The sequence below is a fragment of the Salvelinus sp. IW2-2015 genome, linkage group LG22 (genome assembly GCF_002910315.2).
Source record: "Salvelinus sp. IW2-2015 linkage group LG22, ASM291031v2, whole genome shotgun sequence".
NCBI lineage: Eukaryota > Metazoa > Chordata > Actinopteri > Salmoniformes > Salmonidae > Salvelinus > Salvelinus sp. IW2-2015.
In genome coordinates this window covers 3,884,615-3,900,332 of record NC_036862.1, presented here as the reverse complement: position 1 = coordinate 3,900,332, position 15,718 = coordinate 3,884,615, and the positions used below count along the sequence as shown (strand labels likewise).

Here is a 15,718-nt window from a genome sequence, read left to right as displayed (position 1 = left end):
CTAATCATGGTCAAATGACCAACCAGGCATGCAGGGCACTTGCGCAGGGGCCCTGACCTCCAAAGGTCGCTAGTTCAAATACCCGAGACAACAAGGTGAAAAATGTGCCGATGTGCACTTGKGCAAGGCACTTAACCCTAATTGCTCCAGGGTTGCCGTTGATAATGGCACACCTTGGCTGTAACCCCACTCTCCGAGGAATAAAGGACATGGCATAACTCGTGGGAAAATTTGTAGAATTGCAGAAAATTCTTTCAAACTACAAAAATGTATCTCCACTCTATGGCAAAATGTGTAGAATTGATGGAAATGAGCAATAAAACTGCAGATTTTTCTCTCTGCCCCATAACAAAATGAGTAGAATGCATAAAATCTTTTATAAAATTGCTAAATCTTCTCTCCAACCCATGACAAAATCTGTAGAATTGCAGCAAACTTATTTTAAAACGTCATTTTCTTCTCTCCGTTTTTAAAAGTGGGGCCACTAAAATGTTTTGCCCATGAGGTGCTTAGGGCCCCAAAAAGGCTAGGACCGGCCCTGAATATGGTAAAAAAAAAACAGGTGTAACCCAAAAAACACAAGCATTCCAATWTGTCATACAATATGAGAAGACTATACAATATGACATTGTCTCGATTTACTTGGACTTTACGTTCGGGATATTTGAGGCTTGGGAAGGTGAGAGTGAGAGGTTTGGCTTACCTATAGAAATACATGTACATACTGTATATAATGTCAAATAGCTGTGAGTTTGTGAGATCATGTTGCTCAATCTATAAAAAAAAATCTAATCCTATAGAGTTACATTATAATACTATTGTTATTCCATTTCTGCAAGGTTATACCTCTCCTCTGAGCTGGCTCAGTCTAGCGGTGACAGACACACTGTGTTTTAGTAGGATGCTGTAGAAGGTGTTCGTGCTGAAGGCCTCCAGGTCCACCTGATGCTCATAGTCCCAGAACTCATCTGCCTCCAAGCCCAGGGCTACCACAGAATTACAYAGAACACAGAATGTATAACATGAAGTATGCACTTGCAAACCAAGGGCTGTGGATTCGATTCCCGCTGGCGCCACCCATATGTAAGTCGCTTTGGATAAAAGCATTTGCTAAATCCCACTGGGAACAAACGTCAAGTCAACGTCTATTCCACGTTGGTTTAATGTGGAAACAGTGTTGATTCAACCAGTGTGTGCCCAATGGGATGGCATATACTGTATATATATATATGAGGGCTACAAAGATAAATATTCAACAAGGGAGGTTATCCTGAATAGGTATTTTGTTTTATTAGCTTATTACTACTAATAAGCCGAATCTTAACTTGAGATCCATGCTCTTAACTCAAATTTAGTCTCAAACTGATGTCCATGAATGATATACATGAAAGTCGGAGTTACGTGCACAGCTCTCCAGTTAGGTTTTGGCCCACTGTGACTAACTGATATCTGTATTCAGAGGCATGTGTTCATGAGTGTCAGAGGAAGCCAGGCTTTAGTGTATCACACTTTTCATTCAATTCGCAAGAGGATGAATGAAGCTCACCTGAAGCACCGCTACAGTGCGTCATATTTTACCTGGAACACGGCAGCTGAACTGAACTTCTTCCTCCACTCCTCATTCAATCCCGTGAGGCTACAATATATGTCGAGTTTACCCGGGAAGCTGTGAAGCGCTGGGGAAGCTGTGAGTGTGAAGCCAGCTGTAGACTATTGCAAGATTGTGTTCATGAGTCTTTTATTAAATGCATATGTTTGCTGCTTTTCATTAAATCACGTATGGCTACAAATATTATATATACATTCCTTTATATGGGCACATTGTAGCCTAGGCCTATATACATTAGTTCATATGGGCAGAATGTTGTACTGAGTTACAGTTCATAGAAGAAAATCTGTCAATTGAAATAAATAAATTAGGCCCTAATCTATGGATTTCACATGACCGGGCTGGGGCGCAGCCAATGGGTGTACCTGTGAGAGCATAGGCCCACCCACTTGGGAACCAGGCTCACCCACTGGGGAGCCAGACCCAGCCAATTGGAATGAGTTTTTCCCCACAAAAGGGCTTTATTACAGACAGAAATACTCCTCAGCCCCCCCCCCCCCCACCTTCTCAGACAATCCAGCAGGGAAAAAAGCCAGATGTGGAAATCCTGGGCTGGCGTGGTTACACGTGGTCTGCGGTTTTGAGGCCGGTTGGATGTGCTGCCAAATTCTCTAAAATTATGAATTATGTTAAAGGCGGCTTATGGTAGAGAAATTAACATTCAATTATCTGGCAACAGCTCTGGTGGACATTCCTGCAGTCAGCATGCCAATTGCACCCTCCCTCAAAACCTGAGACATCTGTGGCACTGTTGTGTGACAAAACTGCACATTTTAAATGGACTTTTATTGTCCCCAGCACAAGGCGCACCTGTGTAATGATCATGCTGTTTAATCAGCTTCTTGATATGCCACACCTGTCAGGTGGATGGATTATCTTGGCAAAGGAGAAATGCTCATTAACAGGGATGTAAACAAATGTGTGCACAAATTTGAGAGAAATAAGCTTTTTGTGCATATGGAACATTTCTGGGATCTTTTCTTTCAGCTCATGAAGCATGGGACCAACACTTTAAATACTGATTTCAAAACAAAATGGACTACATTCTCATTCATATTATCAAGACTTGAGGTGAGTATCAAAATAGTTTTAAGATGACCTTGCCTTCAAGTTGAACCTCGGGTAGATCTTGATAGAATAATAGCCTGTGGAGTCAACTCAAAATCTGGTATTCTGTATTTTTTTTTAAATAGACTACATTTTCCATATCATAATGAGACTAAATGAAACAACAGTAGCCAAATGGATTTGGTTATGTTTTCTTATATTAAATGGACATATTAGACTTCAAATTTAGGGGGACATATAGACATTTTACATAAACATTGTATTTCTGTGGCTTGAATTTCATAATTTTTGTTTTCAGACGTTTTCCTTTGGTAGGCTTACCCATGTGTCTCTCCTCACTCGGAAAGCCTGCTCACTGATGTCGATACCAAAGCTGTTAATTGTGACTTGATTCAATTTGAATGATGTGAACAATGATAATGAGGACGATGGTGAGAGCCCAGTACACTCTTAGGAAAAAAAGGTGCCATCTGTAGAACCAAAAAGGATTCTTCAGGCTGTCCCCATAGGAAAACCCTTTGAAGAACCCATTTTGGTTCCAGGTAGAACCCTTTTGGGTTCCATGTAGAACCGTTTCCAGAGGGTTCTACATGGAACCCAAAATAGTTCTACCTGGAACCAAAACGCGTTCTGCGTCAGAACCATTTTGGAACCCTTTTTTCTAAGAGTGTATAGCCTAACTCTTTMATCATAGCCTATTGTTACTTTCTGTCTCTAAAATCACAATGTTTCAGTTTCTATAGTCATGAGACAGTATTTTTTAATTGAAACGTCCAAATGTCGGCCTTTTACAGATACATTGTTTTCACATGGAATGTTCTATTTTCATAAMTGATAAAAATGTGTTCTACTATAGCCTATAGATAATATTCTACTATAGCCGATAGATAATATTCTGCCCATATGAACACATTTATTTTAGGCCATGAAAATTAGCAAACAGACAGAACATTGTTTTGCATTCAGGCAATAGGCTACAAGGAAACTCAACATATCTCGACAGACGTTGAGTGCGCAAAGGGGTCTTTGCACTGTGTAGTACCTTCCACAAATCTAGGCCTATTTGATGCTGTCTGGTATGACGTTTCTGCCCATAGTATTGAATGCTAGGGAAGCCATTGAACTCAAGGGAAGCCAGCGAGCATTTGGCCTCCCTTGATAAAATAAAGTAAAAAATAAAAGCTAATCTGACTGACCTCAACTGTGAACGGTCCTGGCACACCAAAAAAAGGGTCAAGGGAAGCCAGTTTGGATTTGGCTTCACACAATTCACATCACATCGAGAGCAAAACATCAAAATACAGAAAAAACTAGAATTGTTGCATCTCATTGTGTTGTTGTCCTCTGGAGGCTAGCTAACTAGCTAAAACTGTCCCTTTCATAACTTAGGGATTTGGACTTGTGGGTTTTACTTAATTCTCCATACTGGCCAATGATTTTATTGGTGATTCTGATCCAACCATAAAGTCATCCTTTGTGCCCCTRGCCTGAGAGGATAGAAGTTCAATATGTAGCTAGTTGTAGTAGGCTAATGTTAACAAGCTAACGTTGCCCATGAAAGGAAGTTAGTCTAGCGAGCAAGCATTTTAGCCAGGTAGCCTAGGATAACAAAAACTAAAAACTAAAAGCGTATTGTATGACYGAGTTATAGACTGTTTCGTCTCATGGAAGAGAGGGGGATGGCATTGGCGTTTCTACAAACTGGGTGAGTCAACATGTTTTTTTCTACTTGCACGCAAGCACGCGTACACAGAGAAATCAGAACCATGGACAGCCAAATCATATTTAGCTTTTGTTGATTGGACTAAATTGTTTTTGGTATCTTCTAGTTGTCACTGTATTAGACTAAGCATAGGTGAYTTGATGATGTTGAAATAATGAAGTTGAAATGGTGCTGGAATAGTGGAGGCAGCTCCTGTTTCCTTGCGACTTACGGTAACTCTCTGTGGTTCTAAATTAATAGTTGTTTAGTAGTCCGAAAATGTCGGAAACATTACCTTGCCTGACTATGCTGTGGGTAATGTAACTGTTTGTTACATGTAATTTGCTTTGTGGACAGAGGTTTCTCTCTGGTTTTGTGATGAAGCAAAGTTGTGGTTGAATTTATTCTGCCACTGTGTCTTCTTATTGTCTCGACCTTAGGCCTATATATCACGGTAGCAAGGCATAAGAACTACCTACCTATCTTTCCAATTTAGTCCTACCGTACATACCTACATGTACGCTACGGTCACAAGACGCAGGCCTCCTTATTGGCTCTTGCTTAGAATTTCTAAGCAAGAGCCAGGGTTTCTCCTATAGAGCTCCATTTTTATGGAATGGTCTGCCTACCCATGTGAGAGACGCAGACTCGGTCCCAACTTTTAAGTCTTTATTGAAGACTCATCTCTTCAGTAGGTCCTATGATTGAGTTAAGTCTGGCCCAGGAGTGTGAAGGTGAACGGAAAGGCACTGGAGCAATGAACTGCCCTTGCTGTCTCTACCTGGCCGGTTCCCCTCTCTCCACTGGGATTCTCTGCCTCAAACCCTATTACAGGGGCTGAGTCACTGGCTTACTGGTGCTCTTCCATGCCKTCCCTAGGAGGGGTGCGTCACTTGAGTGGGTTGAGTCACTGACGTGATCTTCTTGTCCGGGTTGGCGCCCCCCTTGGGTTGTGCCGTGGGGGAGATCTTCGTGGGCTATACTAGGCCTTGTCTCAGGATGGTAAGTTGGTGGTTGAAGATATCCCTCTAGTAGTGTGGGGGCTGTGCTTTGGCAAAGTGGGTGGGGTTATATCCTGCCTGTTTGGCCCTGTCCGGGGGTGTCGTTGGACGGGGCCAGAGTGTCTCCCGACCCCTCCTGCCTCAACCTCCAGTATTTATGCTGCTATAGTTTATGTGTCGGGGGGCTAGGGTCAGTCTGTTATATCTGGAGTATTTCTCCTGTCTTATCCGGTGTCCTGTGTGAATTTAATTATGCTCTCTCTAATTCTCTCTCTTTTTCTCTCTCTCTCGGAGGACCTGAGACCTAGGACCATGCCTGAGGACTACCTGGCCTGATGACTCCTTGCGGTCACCAGTCCACCTGGTTGTGCTGCTGCTCCAGTTTCAACTGTTCTGTGGCTATGGAACTCTGACCTGTTCACCGGACGTGCTACCTGTCCCAGACCTGCTGTTTTCAACTCTCTAGAGACAGCAGGAGTGGTAGAGATACTCTGAATGATCGGCTATGAAAAGCCAACTGACATTTACTCCTGAGGTGCTGACCTGTTGCACCCTCTACAACCACTGTGATTATTATTATTTGACCCTGCTCGTCATCTATGAACATTTGAACATCTTGGCCATGTTCTGTTATAATCTCCACCCGGCACAGCCAGAAGAGGACTGGCCACCCCTCATAGCCTGGTTCCTCTCTAGGTTTCTTCCTAGGTTCTGGCCTTTCTAGGGAGTTTTTCCTAGCCACCGTGCTTCTACACCTGCATTGCTTGCTGTTTGGGGTTTTAGGCTGGGTTTCTGTGCAGCACTTTGAGATATCAGCTGATGTAAGAAGGGCTTTATAAATAAATTGGATTGATTGGTTGATTGATAGAACGAACAGGTTATACAGCAAACAATGCGATTATCACAACACATAGGTTGTAATGTGGCTTTTTTCTGGCTTGTCTTCCCCAGTGATTTTACCCACACTACTGATATTGCTGTAACATTGTGTCCCTATTGTACTGTCTTGCACTGATTGTCCTGTCTATGATATCATTGGTTCACATAAAACAAGTTTCCCATTCTATATTRTGCTGAATCAGCTACTGGGCATATTTTTCTGTATACTGGTCTTGTTCTTACACCACTGCAGTGATTTCGTTGCAATGTAAATTGAAAAAATATATATTGCCAAAATATAAATATAACAAATCTAAGCGTATTTGGGCTGATTGTCCAACTTGATCAAGATTGTTTCAGTTGTAGTATGTGTGGCTGTTGATATTGCGTGAGCATTCACGTGAATGGTGGTATTTTGCAAGCACCACACCAGTGTGATTGGTTGTGGCTTTTGGGTGTCTAAGGGTCAGTCTCCCTTATGTGTAAACAGGGTTGTGTAAGGTAGTAAAGGGTACAGGTGTGAGCTGTTATACTATGGTCCGGTTCCTGGGAATGTTGTATAATAAGGTGGTTGGGTAGCTTGCTTGCACATGGGCTATGGTGGGTGAAGAGTGAGTGGGAATGAGGAGGATATATTATACTGTACCGGGCTGTACAGAGGCCTCTGTCATCCTGGCCTGGAGGTTTCTGTGGTACTTCTTTAATGTCGTCACCCTGGAACCCTTTGAGGAGTAGTCTTCCATGGGGTACTGGAGCTGGAGTGTACGGTACTGGGCTCTGGTGGCCATTTTCTCTGGCCAGCCATACTCCCGAAACAAGATCTACACATGGGAATACAAATCTGTCTGACTTGTGTGTAAAAACAGAATTGTGTGTACAATGTGCGTGACCTTTGCTCCACTAGAATCRAAAAGGTAGTCAACAGCAGCCCGAGAGGCTTGTAGGAAGTCGAAACAAAAAAGCAAGTGAATTTGTCACCTGCTACAGAATGTCATCAATACAATAGAACAGTGAATACTCAGTGTCCTTGTACCTCCATTCTGGCTGCAATCAACAGATCCCAATCATAATAATCCATAACATTCAGTATCAAGGTCTAGTGACCATCAACCCGCACCTTGAGTGTCACAAATAGAACACTGAAAATCATGTGCAATACAGAAAGGAAAAATACACTGGTGGAAAAGGTTCCCAAATGTCATACCTGAGTAAAAGTAAAAGATACCTTAATAGAAAAATACTCAAGTTAAAGTGAAAGTCATCCATTAAAAGAATACTTCAAATTGCTTATATTAAGCAAACCAGACGGCACAAGTTTCTTGTTCTTATTTTATTTTATGGATAGCCAGGGGCACACTACAACACGCAGACATAATTTACAAACAAAGCATTTGTGTTTAGTGAGTTCACCAGATCAGAGGCAGTAGGGATGACTAAGGATGTTCTCTTGATAAGTGTGTGAATTTGGCCATTTTCCTGTCCTACTAAACAGTCAAAATGTATTGAATACTTTTGGGTGTCAGGGAAAATGTATGGAGTAAAAAGTACATTATTTTCATTAGGAATGTAGTGAAGTAAAAGTAAAAGTTGTCAAAAATATAAAAGTACACATACCCCCAAAAAACGACTTAAGTAGTACTTTAAAGTATTTTTACTTTAAGTACTTTCCACCACTGCCCCACAGCAACCATTTTGACTATATGATCCCACACAGCTACACAGATGCACTTTCATGCTTGGTTTAGGACTGCATATACTGTATAAGCTTATAGAGTCTCTAATTGATGTATAGAACAGTATTAAAATGATCAGTTTGGGCTTAGATACAAGCATCATGAAAGCTATAACACAATACATTAATCTGACTTTGTGAAAATCTGTTTTTTGAACCTACCTTGCTTACCACTTTTCTTTCTTTTTTTATTMCTAAATATTTGGTCACATGATTCATTTTATGTATAGTTTCCTAGAAAGAAGGGGTGACTCAACTAACCCTTTGGCTCGACTGACCCCAATCTCCACTACGTTCTTAACTGTTACACATATGCATATTCTAAACGGAAATTTCCCCATTATACTTGCCAATAATGTTTATTGACGTGTGTGTGCGCTTGCAATCAAGGCATGCCTGTGAGGACGCATATGTGTGTGCCTGTCAACGCCAAGAAGTGCTCTCACCAGCAGTGTCACACACAGGCTGAGGATGACCACAGCACCAAGCAGCAGTCCTCCTGTCACCAACCAGTCAGGGCGTAGAAGCAGGTGTCGTCTCTTGGCGATGCCCATCCTTGTCAGATGATGGGGGACAGTGGGGAAGAACGGTCCAGCCTCATAGCACTGTCCACCTGCTGGCATTACCCTCACATACTGTAAGAGGAGCACGTGAGCATATTGGCTTTAGATATTGGGAAGGCTTATGGATTTCACTTTTATCCGTTTAAAGTTACTGCATAACACACTTTAAAAAATGAAGAGGAGCAGGGCATTACTATACAACTATTGCATCTTTCACCCATTTTGTTCATTAGGTATGGACCTCTAAGGCTCTGTACGAGCAAACAGGGTAATACCATGTGTTTGTATTGATGGTCACTGAGTTTGAAGGCGTACACCCCAGGTTGAGTGAAGACCAAGGAGAAGAGTGTCGGTGGAGTCCTGGCCAGTGTCAGGTCCTCAGCCAGCAGCCTCAGAGAACCCCAGTCAAAGTCACGGTTGGTATTGTACAGGTTCTCTCTGGACAACAAGACAGGAAGCAGTAAAAAAAGGATAAAGAAAATACTGCTCATAGAAAGATACCCACGCAAAGGCCAAAATAATTGTTGCAGATGGTGGCTTTTCCATACTGCACTTTCAGAAGTGCGTTGGATTTGCAACAGCACCCTGTCTCAGATGAAGAGGTTTGACATTTTATTTGTAAAAATCTTCAAGTCCTATGCAAATAAAAAACACATTTCTGAGAGCGAAGTGTAGAAAATCCACTATCAGGAGCAGTTTGATTGACTTACACATCATACTGAGGGTAGTGTTGTCTGGTGACAGTGAAGAGCAGTGTGTCCCCTAGGTGTAGACATGCAGTGGGGTTCAGAATCCCCACAGAGCTGGAGTTTATGGTTCCTCCCCAGATGGTCGATCTGCTGGACCAATCAGACCCAGCCCCTCCTTCCTCTCTGACACCAGAGTCACCTGGTTGAAAATAGTCATGGAGGGATGGATGGATGGTTGAATTAATGAATTAACAAATTAACAAAAGAACAAAGAAACAAACGGAGGAATGGATAGATGGATGGATGGATTAACGAATGAATCACAGAGAGAATATTTTATCAGTAAGTGTGTTGGGACAGTAAAATTAGGATAACATTTACAGTGCCATGAAAAAGTATTTGCCCCCTTTATTATTTTCTCTTATTTTGCATATTTTTTTATACTGAATGTTATCAGATCTTCAACCAAAACCTAATATTAGATAAAGGGAACCTGACTTTACAAATAACAAAAACGATGCCTGGCAAAAACCAAACACTGCATTCCACAGTAAGAACCTTATACCAACGGTCAAGCATGGKGGTGGTAGTGTGATGGTTTGGAGATGCTTTGCTGCCTCAGGACCTGCACGACTTGCCTTAATAGAAGGAACCATGAATTCTGCACCAGAGAAATCTACAGRAGAATGTCGGGCCATCCATCTGTGAGCTGAAGCTGAAATGTAGCTGGGTCATGCAGCAAGACAATGATCCCAAAACGCACAATCAAGTCTACATGAAAATGGCTAAAAAGCAGCAAATTTGAAGTTTTGGAACGGCCTAGTCAAAGTCCAGACTTAATCCCAATTGAGATGTTGTGACTTGAAACGAGCAGTTCATGCTTGAAAACTCACAAATGTCACTGAGTTAAAGCAGTTCTGCCTGGAGAAGTGGGCCAAAATTCCTCCACAGCRATGTGATAGACTGATCAACAACTACAGGAAGCGTTTGGTTGGAGTCACTGCAGCTATAGGTGACACAACCAATTATTGAGTGTAAGGGGGCAAATACTTTTTCAAACCGGGGCATTGGGTGTTGCATAACTTTGTTCATGAAATAAATGAAATKAGTATGTAACTGTTGTGTTATTTGTTCACTCAGGTTCCCTTTATCTAATATTAGGTTTTGGTTGAAGATCTGACAACATTCATTATAAAAAATACGCAAAAGTAGGGAAAATACTTTTTCACAGCACTGTAGGTKTTGAATCATTCTTTGATGATAGGTAACCTGTAGAGATGTGCGTTCCCACGCTTTTCTCTGGAAATAGCTTCTGAATCGCCGCTGGGATGTCATTGAGGAGACCAAGGAACCCTGCATCTTTTTTTTTTAAAGCAGACACACACACAAAGACAGTCATTGTTATTATTGGTCCTACCATGTATTAAGGGCCTATTGTAACTGGTCGCACGCTGTATCTGAGGAGCTCACCATTTGTCTGCACTGTGTACACAGGAAGGGAGACATTGTGGCGACCGTCACACTGCAAGGTCCCCTGGGAGTCCCAGCGTTTGAACACGGTCTCCAGCAGCACACTCCCGGAGACACTCACCTGTTAGAGAACACACAGGGCCGTTTACTGATAACTATGTCAGGTTGTTACTCTATGTGGCTGTCTATGATGTCCAAGCATATGATATCCAAGTATGTGATTTCCAAGTTTATTCAGTGCATCTTCTGTGGTTGTACAAGCTACGTTTTAACTCAAGCTAGTGTACTGTATACCTATCACTTTTTCAATAAAATGGTCCTATGGATGTTGGTTGGAGTTAAGGGGACAGGATCAAGTGTTTGTAATTGAAGAGTTTCATTCCAAAATGCTATATATCCATGTTCAGAAATGTTGGTAAATTAGCTTTTATTGTTTAAAGAAATTATGAAAGAGATCAGTGTGTTTTTTCACTATCTAATCATGGCATGGGGTTGTTCAATGACAGACATCGCTTGATGGTTTAATTTCAGAGAGACAAATAATCGTACGTGTGTGTGTATCAAATCCACATTTTTATTGGTTGCATACAGTGTGTGTGTGTGTGCGTGGTGCCTTGTGTGAGTATGTGCGCATAATGGGTCTGCCATGCAACTCTTTCCTACACATGCTCAAGACATCATGGCTTACCTGGCCTTCAGAGTTGCTAAATACCAGCTGCAAGTCTACAGCAGCACACACTAAATGCATTGCCAGCTTTGGCCTGCTCCTACACCARCCCCCACACACAGCTCTCTCTGGGGGTTCCCTGCACAGACACAGGCCCAGAGCTCCATCAAAGCCCTGGTAGTCCCCTGGAGAGAGACACACCTGGGAGAGGAAGAGAGGAACACTTGGGATCTGTTGACCTACAGACTAAAGGAAAAGAATGTACACTCTACACAGAATGTAGAGTTTCTGTGTGTGTGTGCAGGGTGTGTGTGTGCATGCATGGGTGAGTTAACTTCTCCTAACCTGCTGGGTACAGTGCTGTGCCCACTGCTGCCTGTCCAGACAGGTTCCATGTTGTGTCCTTGCTCTTCCATCTCTACAAATATCATACACACTGTGCAAACAAGTGTCCCCTTGGCCCATGAGGCGGTACCCTAGGGCACAGGGGCACTGCCCATCACTGGCCTAAATTGGCACATGCACACACACCCACACACACACATCACACCAACACACACACAAACACATACCAACACACAAACACACACAAATGGACATTAGACCTTTTGCAAAACTCGTTTGACTCAAAGCACACACACTGGACTCTCCCCACGCACTTGTTTACGAAGCATGTGACAAATGCAATTGGATTTTGATTTGATTTGACATTCAAACGCTTAGATCAACACCCAATACCTGGAAGTCATTCAGAGTACCTAGAGTCATTTCCCCTTTGAACATGAGCTGCTGAGTGGAAGGCTCAACAGTCACTGGGTGACTGACACGGATGGAAATTAGACTCCGGCTATGTTGAAACTTGATATGAAACATTCTGAGCCGCGGGCTACAGATTGAACCCATGAACCAAGTGGATATACTGTATATTGTGTTAACTGTTCTTGCATGCAACCTGTGTGCCTGATACTACGGAGGACTGACAGGACAGAGTCATTGATACACAATACAAAACAAAAAGGAAGGGCTTTGCACCCACACACACACACGCACGCCCACACACACACGCACACAAGAACATACGTAAACACACACACACACACAAACACACACCTGGAAGGTTTGCCCTTCTCCAAGACACACACATCTGTCCTGGCCAGGTAGGGGCTGCTGTGCCCAGGCTCCACAGGGTATGCCGGAGGTCAGAGCAGGTCGCGGACAATAGTGGTTGGTTGGGCAGCTGAGACAGCTGTCCATGGATCTAGCACCAACCGTCGGCCCAAACGTACCCTTCGGACAAGGCACTGGTGTGGGACTTCCCACTGGACAATAGTATCCTGTTTGAATGAATAGAGCTTTACCACAAAACGGTAGTGGTAGTGTACCACTAAGGGTTTTCATGCGCTGTYMCAAGGTGGCAAAGTCAGGTTKTSTCTCTCATGCCACACACAGMTAAAACACAATAGCCTCACAATAGGATCATAATTATTCTCAGGTCTRTATAAGCATGCAGAGACATACAGTGTGTCTACCTTGTTCACAAAATGGCCTCTCCATCTCCCTGGTTCCCACAGTTCTGTTGTGGCCATAGACAGTGTGCTCCTCCACGAAGACATACAGGCACCAAAGCAGCAGGGTTGGCCACCTGCAGACTCCTGGCCCTAACTTCCTTAGCATCATCCCGGTCCTGGACGATCCTGCTACTGCTGTCCCAGACTCAGTGRGGGACTGGAGACCAGCACTTTCCCTGGCCTACTGAATAATTGATGGGGCCTGAGAGGTAGGGTAACATGGGAGGCTGGTGGGTTGAAAATGGCAACCCTATGCATCCAGGTCAGATTACAGGCTTTGTTCATATCAATCCTACCACGGAACTGATATTGAATTGATAGTGATTTGGCTCTCGTCACATCATCACAACTTTGCTTTACGGTTCATTGCAATTCTCCCAGAATTCTAGGAATTTACTATTTATTTGAATGTTTAGAATTAGCTAATTGTTTTTCAGATGGTGTCTGTTTGCCGTTTTGCCTAGGTCAAAGAGTGGTCGTGAGAAATTAATACTTTGTTTTGCTGCTTATCCAGTCAAACTTTGTCCTGTGTACTGAAAGGCTGCCAGATTGTGTTCAAAATCCGAGGTAACATCTTCACCCTTTGCTTCCTCATGATAACGGGCCTGTCCTGGCTTTTATCAAGTGGTACACATACGCATACACATGTACTAAATCAATACCACCTACCAAATAAATATCAATGAAAAAAAGTAGCAGTTTGAATATAGGTCAACTGCCTAGAAACCACAATACAAAAGTAAAGTGTATAATGCAAAGCTCTGTGTGTGTGTGTGTGTGTGTGTGTGTGTGTGTGTGTGTGTGTGTGTGTGTGTGTGTGTGTGTGTGCTGTGTGTGTACCTAGGATGTGTACAACTTTGCGCTCGCATAACGTGTTCTACTTATGCGAATAAGCGGCTGGATTGCGGGATCACTCAGCAGTAATGTGTGTGTCGTGTGTGTGTGTGTGTGTGTACACTAGGAATGTGCATGCCATGTGTGTTTGTGTGTGTGTGTGTACACTAGGAATGTGCGTGTGTGTGTACACTAGGAATTGCATGCGCATGTGCGCGCGCATGTGGTGTGTGTGTGTGTGTGGTGTGTGTGTGTGTGTTGTGTGTGTGTGTGTGTGTGTGTGTGTGTTGGTGTGTGTGTGTGTGTGTGTATATGCTTGAGTGTGTAAACACACGTGAGGTGTGCCTGGATGTGTAATATTTTATTTCATTTATTTAACCTTTATTTAACTAGGCGAAGTCAGTTAAGAACAAATTCTTACTTACAATGACGGCCTACCAAAGGGCAAAAGGTCTCCGACGGGGATGGGGGCTGGGATTAAAAATAAAAATAAAGAGAGACCTAAGACAACAATATAGCATGCGCAACCACAACATGACAACAACATGGTAGCAACAGAACATGGCAGCAGCACAACATGGTAGCAGCACAAAACAGGATACAACAATTATTGGGCACAGACAACAGCACAAAGGGCAAGAAGGTAGAGACAACAATACATCACGCAAAGCAGCCACAACTGTCAGTTAGAGTGTCCATGATTGAGTATTTGAATGAATAGATTGAGGAAAACTGTCCAGTTTGAGTGTTTGTTGCAGCTCGTTCCAGTCGCTAGCTGCAGCGAACTGAAAAGAGGAGCGACCCATAAATGTGTGTGCTTTGGGGACCTTTAACAAAATGTGACTGGCAGAACGGGTGTTGTATGTGGAGGATGAGGGCTGCAGGAGATATCTCAGATAGGGGGGAGTGAAGCCTAAGAGGGTTTTATAAATAAGCATCAACCAGTGGGTCTTGCAACTGGTATACAGGGATGACCAGTTTACAGAAGAGTATAGAGTGCAGTGATGTGTCCTATAAGGTGTCACGCCCTGATCTGTTTCACCTGTCCTTGTGATTGTCTCCACCCCCCTCCAGGTGTTGCCCATCTTCCCCATTGTGCCCTGTATATTTATACCTGTGTTCTCTGTTTGTGTGTTGCCAGTTCGTCTTGTTTGTTAAGTCAACCAGCGGTTCTCTCAGCTCCTGCTTTCCCCCCCAGTCTCTCCTTTTCTCGCCCTCCTGGTTTTGACCCTTCCGTGTCCGGACTCTGAGCCCGCCTGCCTGACCACTCTGCCTGACCCTGCCCCTACTCTGGATTACCGACCTCTGCCTGACCTGAGCCTGCCGTCCTGTACCTTTGACCCACTACTCTGGATTATCGACCCCTGCCTGTCGTTTGCCTGTTGCTGTAATAAACATTATTACTTCAGCACAGTCTGCACTTGGGTTTTACCTGAAACGTTATATAAGGAGCATTGGTGGAAAATCTGATGGCCGAATGGCAGAGAACATCTAGCTACTTGAAAGCACCCTTACCTGCCGATCTATAAATTACATCACCATAATCTAGCATGGGTAGGATGGTCATCTGAATCAGGGTTAGTTTGATAGCTTGGGTGAGAGGAACTATTACGATAGAGGAAACCAAGTCTAGATTTAACCTTAGCCTGCAGCTTTGATATGTGCTGAGAGAAGGACAGTGTACCGTCTAGCCATACTCCCAAGTACTTCTATGAGGTGACTACCTCAAGCTCTAAACCCTCAGAGGTAGTAATCACACCTGTGGAGAGAGAGGCATTCTTCTTACTAAACCACATTACCTTTGTTTTGGAGGTGTTCAGAACAAGGTTAATGGCAGAGAAAGCGTGTTGGACACTAAGAAAGCTTTGTTGTATAGCATTTAACACAAAATCCCGGGAGGGGCCAGCTGTGTATAAGACTGTATCATCTGCATATA

At 43.2% G+C, this 15,718-nt stretch overlaps 1 protein-coding gene across 1 annotated transcript in view; it reads right to left on the bottom strand.

The window, feature by feature from the left end:
• LOC111949798 (uncharacterized) overlaps positions 1 to 13,297 on the bottom strand; it is a 52,333-nt gene extending 39,036 nt beyond the window's left edge. Inside the window, exons 1-11 of the mRNA XM_070433931.1 lie at positions 12,910 to 13,297; positions 12,491 to 12,714; positions 11,726 to 11,887; positions 11,402 to 11,581; positions 10,714 to 10,834; positions 10,513 to 10,602; positions 9,265 to 9,442; positions 8,830 to 8,992; positions 8,438 to 8,626; positions 6,906 to 7,080; positions 847 to 986 (exon numbers count right to left, since the gene is read on the bottom strand). Coding sequence (XP_070290032.1) covers positions 847 to 986; positions 6,906 to 7,080; positions 8,438 to 8,626; positions 8,830 to 8,992; positions 9,265 to 9,442; positions 10,513 to 10,602; positions 10,714 to 10,834; positions 11,402 to 11,581; positions 11,726 to 11,887; positions 12,491 to 12,714; positions 12,910 to 13,057 — 1,770 coding nt within the window. The 5' untranslated portion in view covers positions 13,058 to 13,297. The remainder of the gene's footprint in view (positions 1 to 846; positions 987 to 6,905; positions 7,081 to 8,437; positions 8,627 to 8,829; positions 8,993 to 9,264; positions 9,443 to 10,512; positions 10,603 to 10,713; positions 10,835 to 11,401; positions 11,582 to 11,725; positions 11,888 to 12,490; positions 12,715 to 12,909) is intronic.
• Positions 13,298 to 15,718: the final 2,421 nt, after the last annotated feature.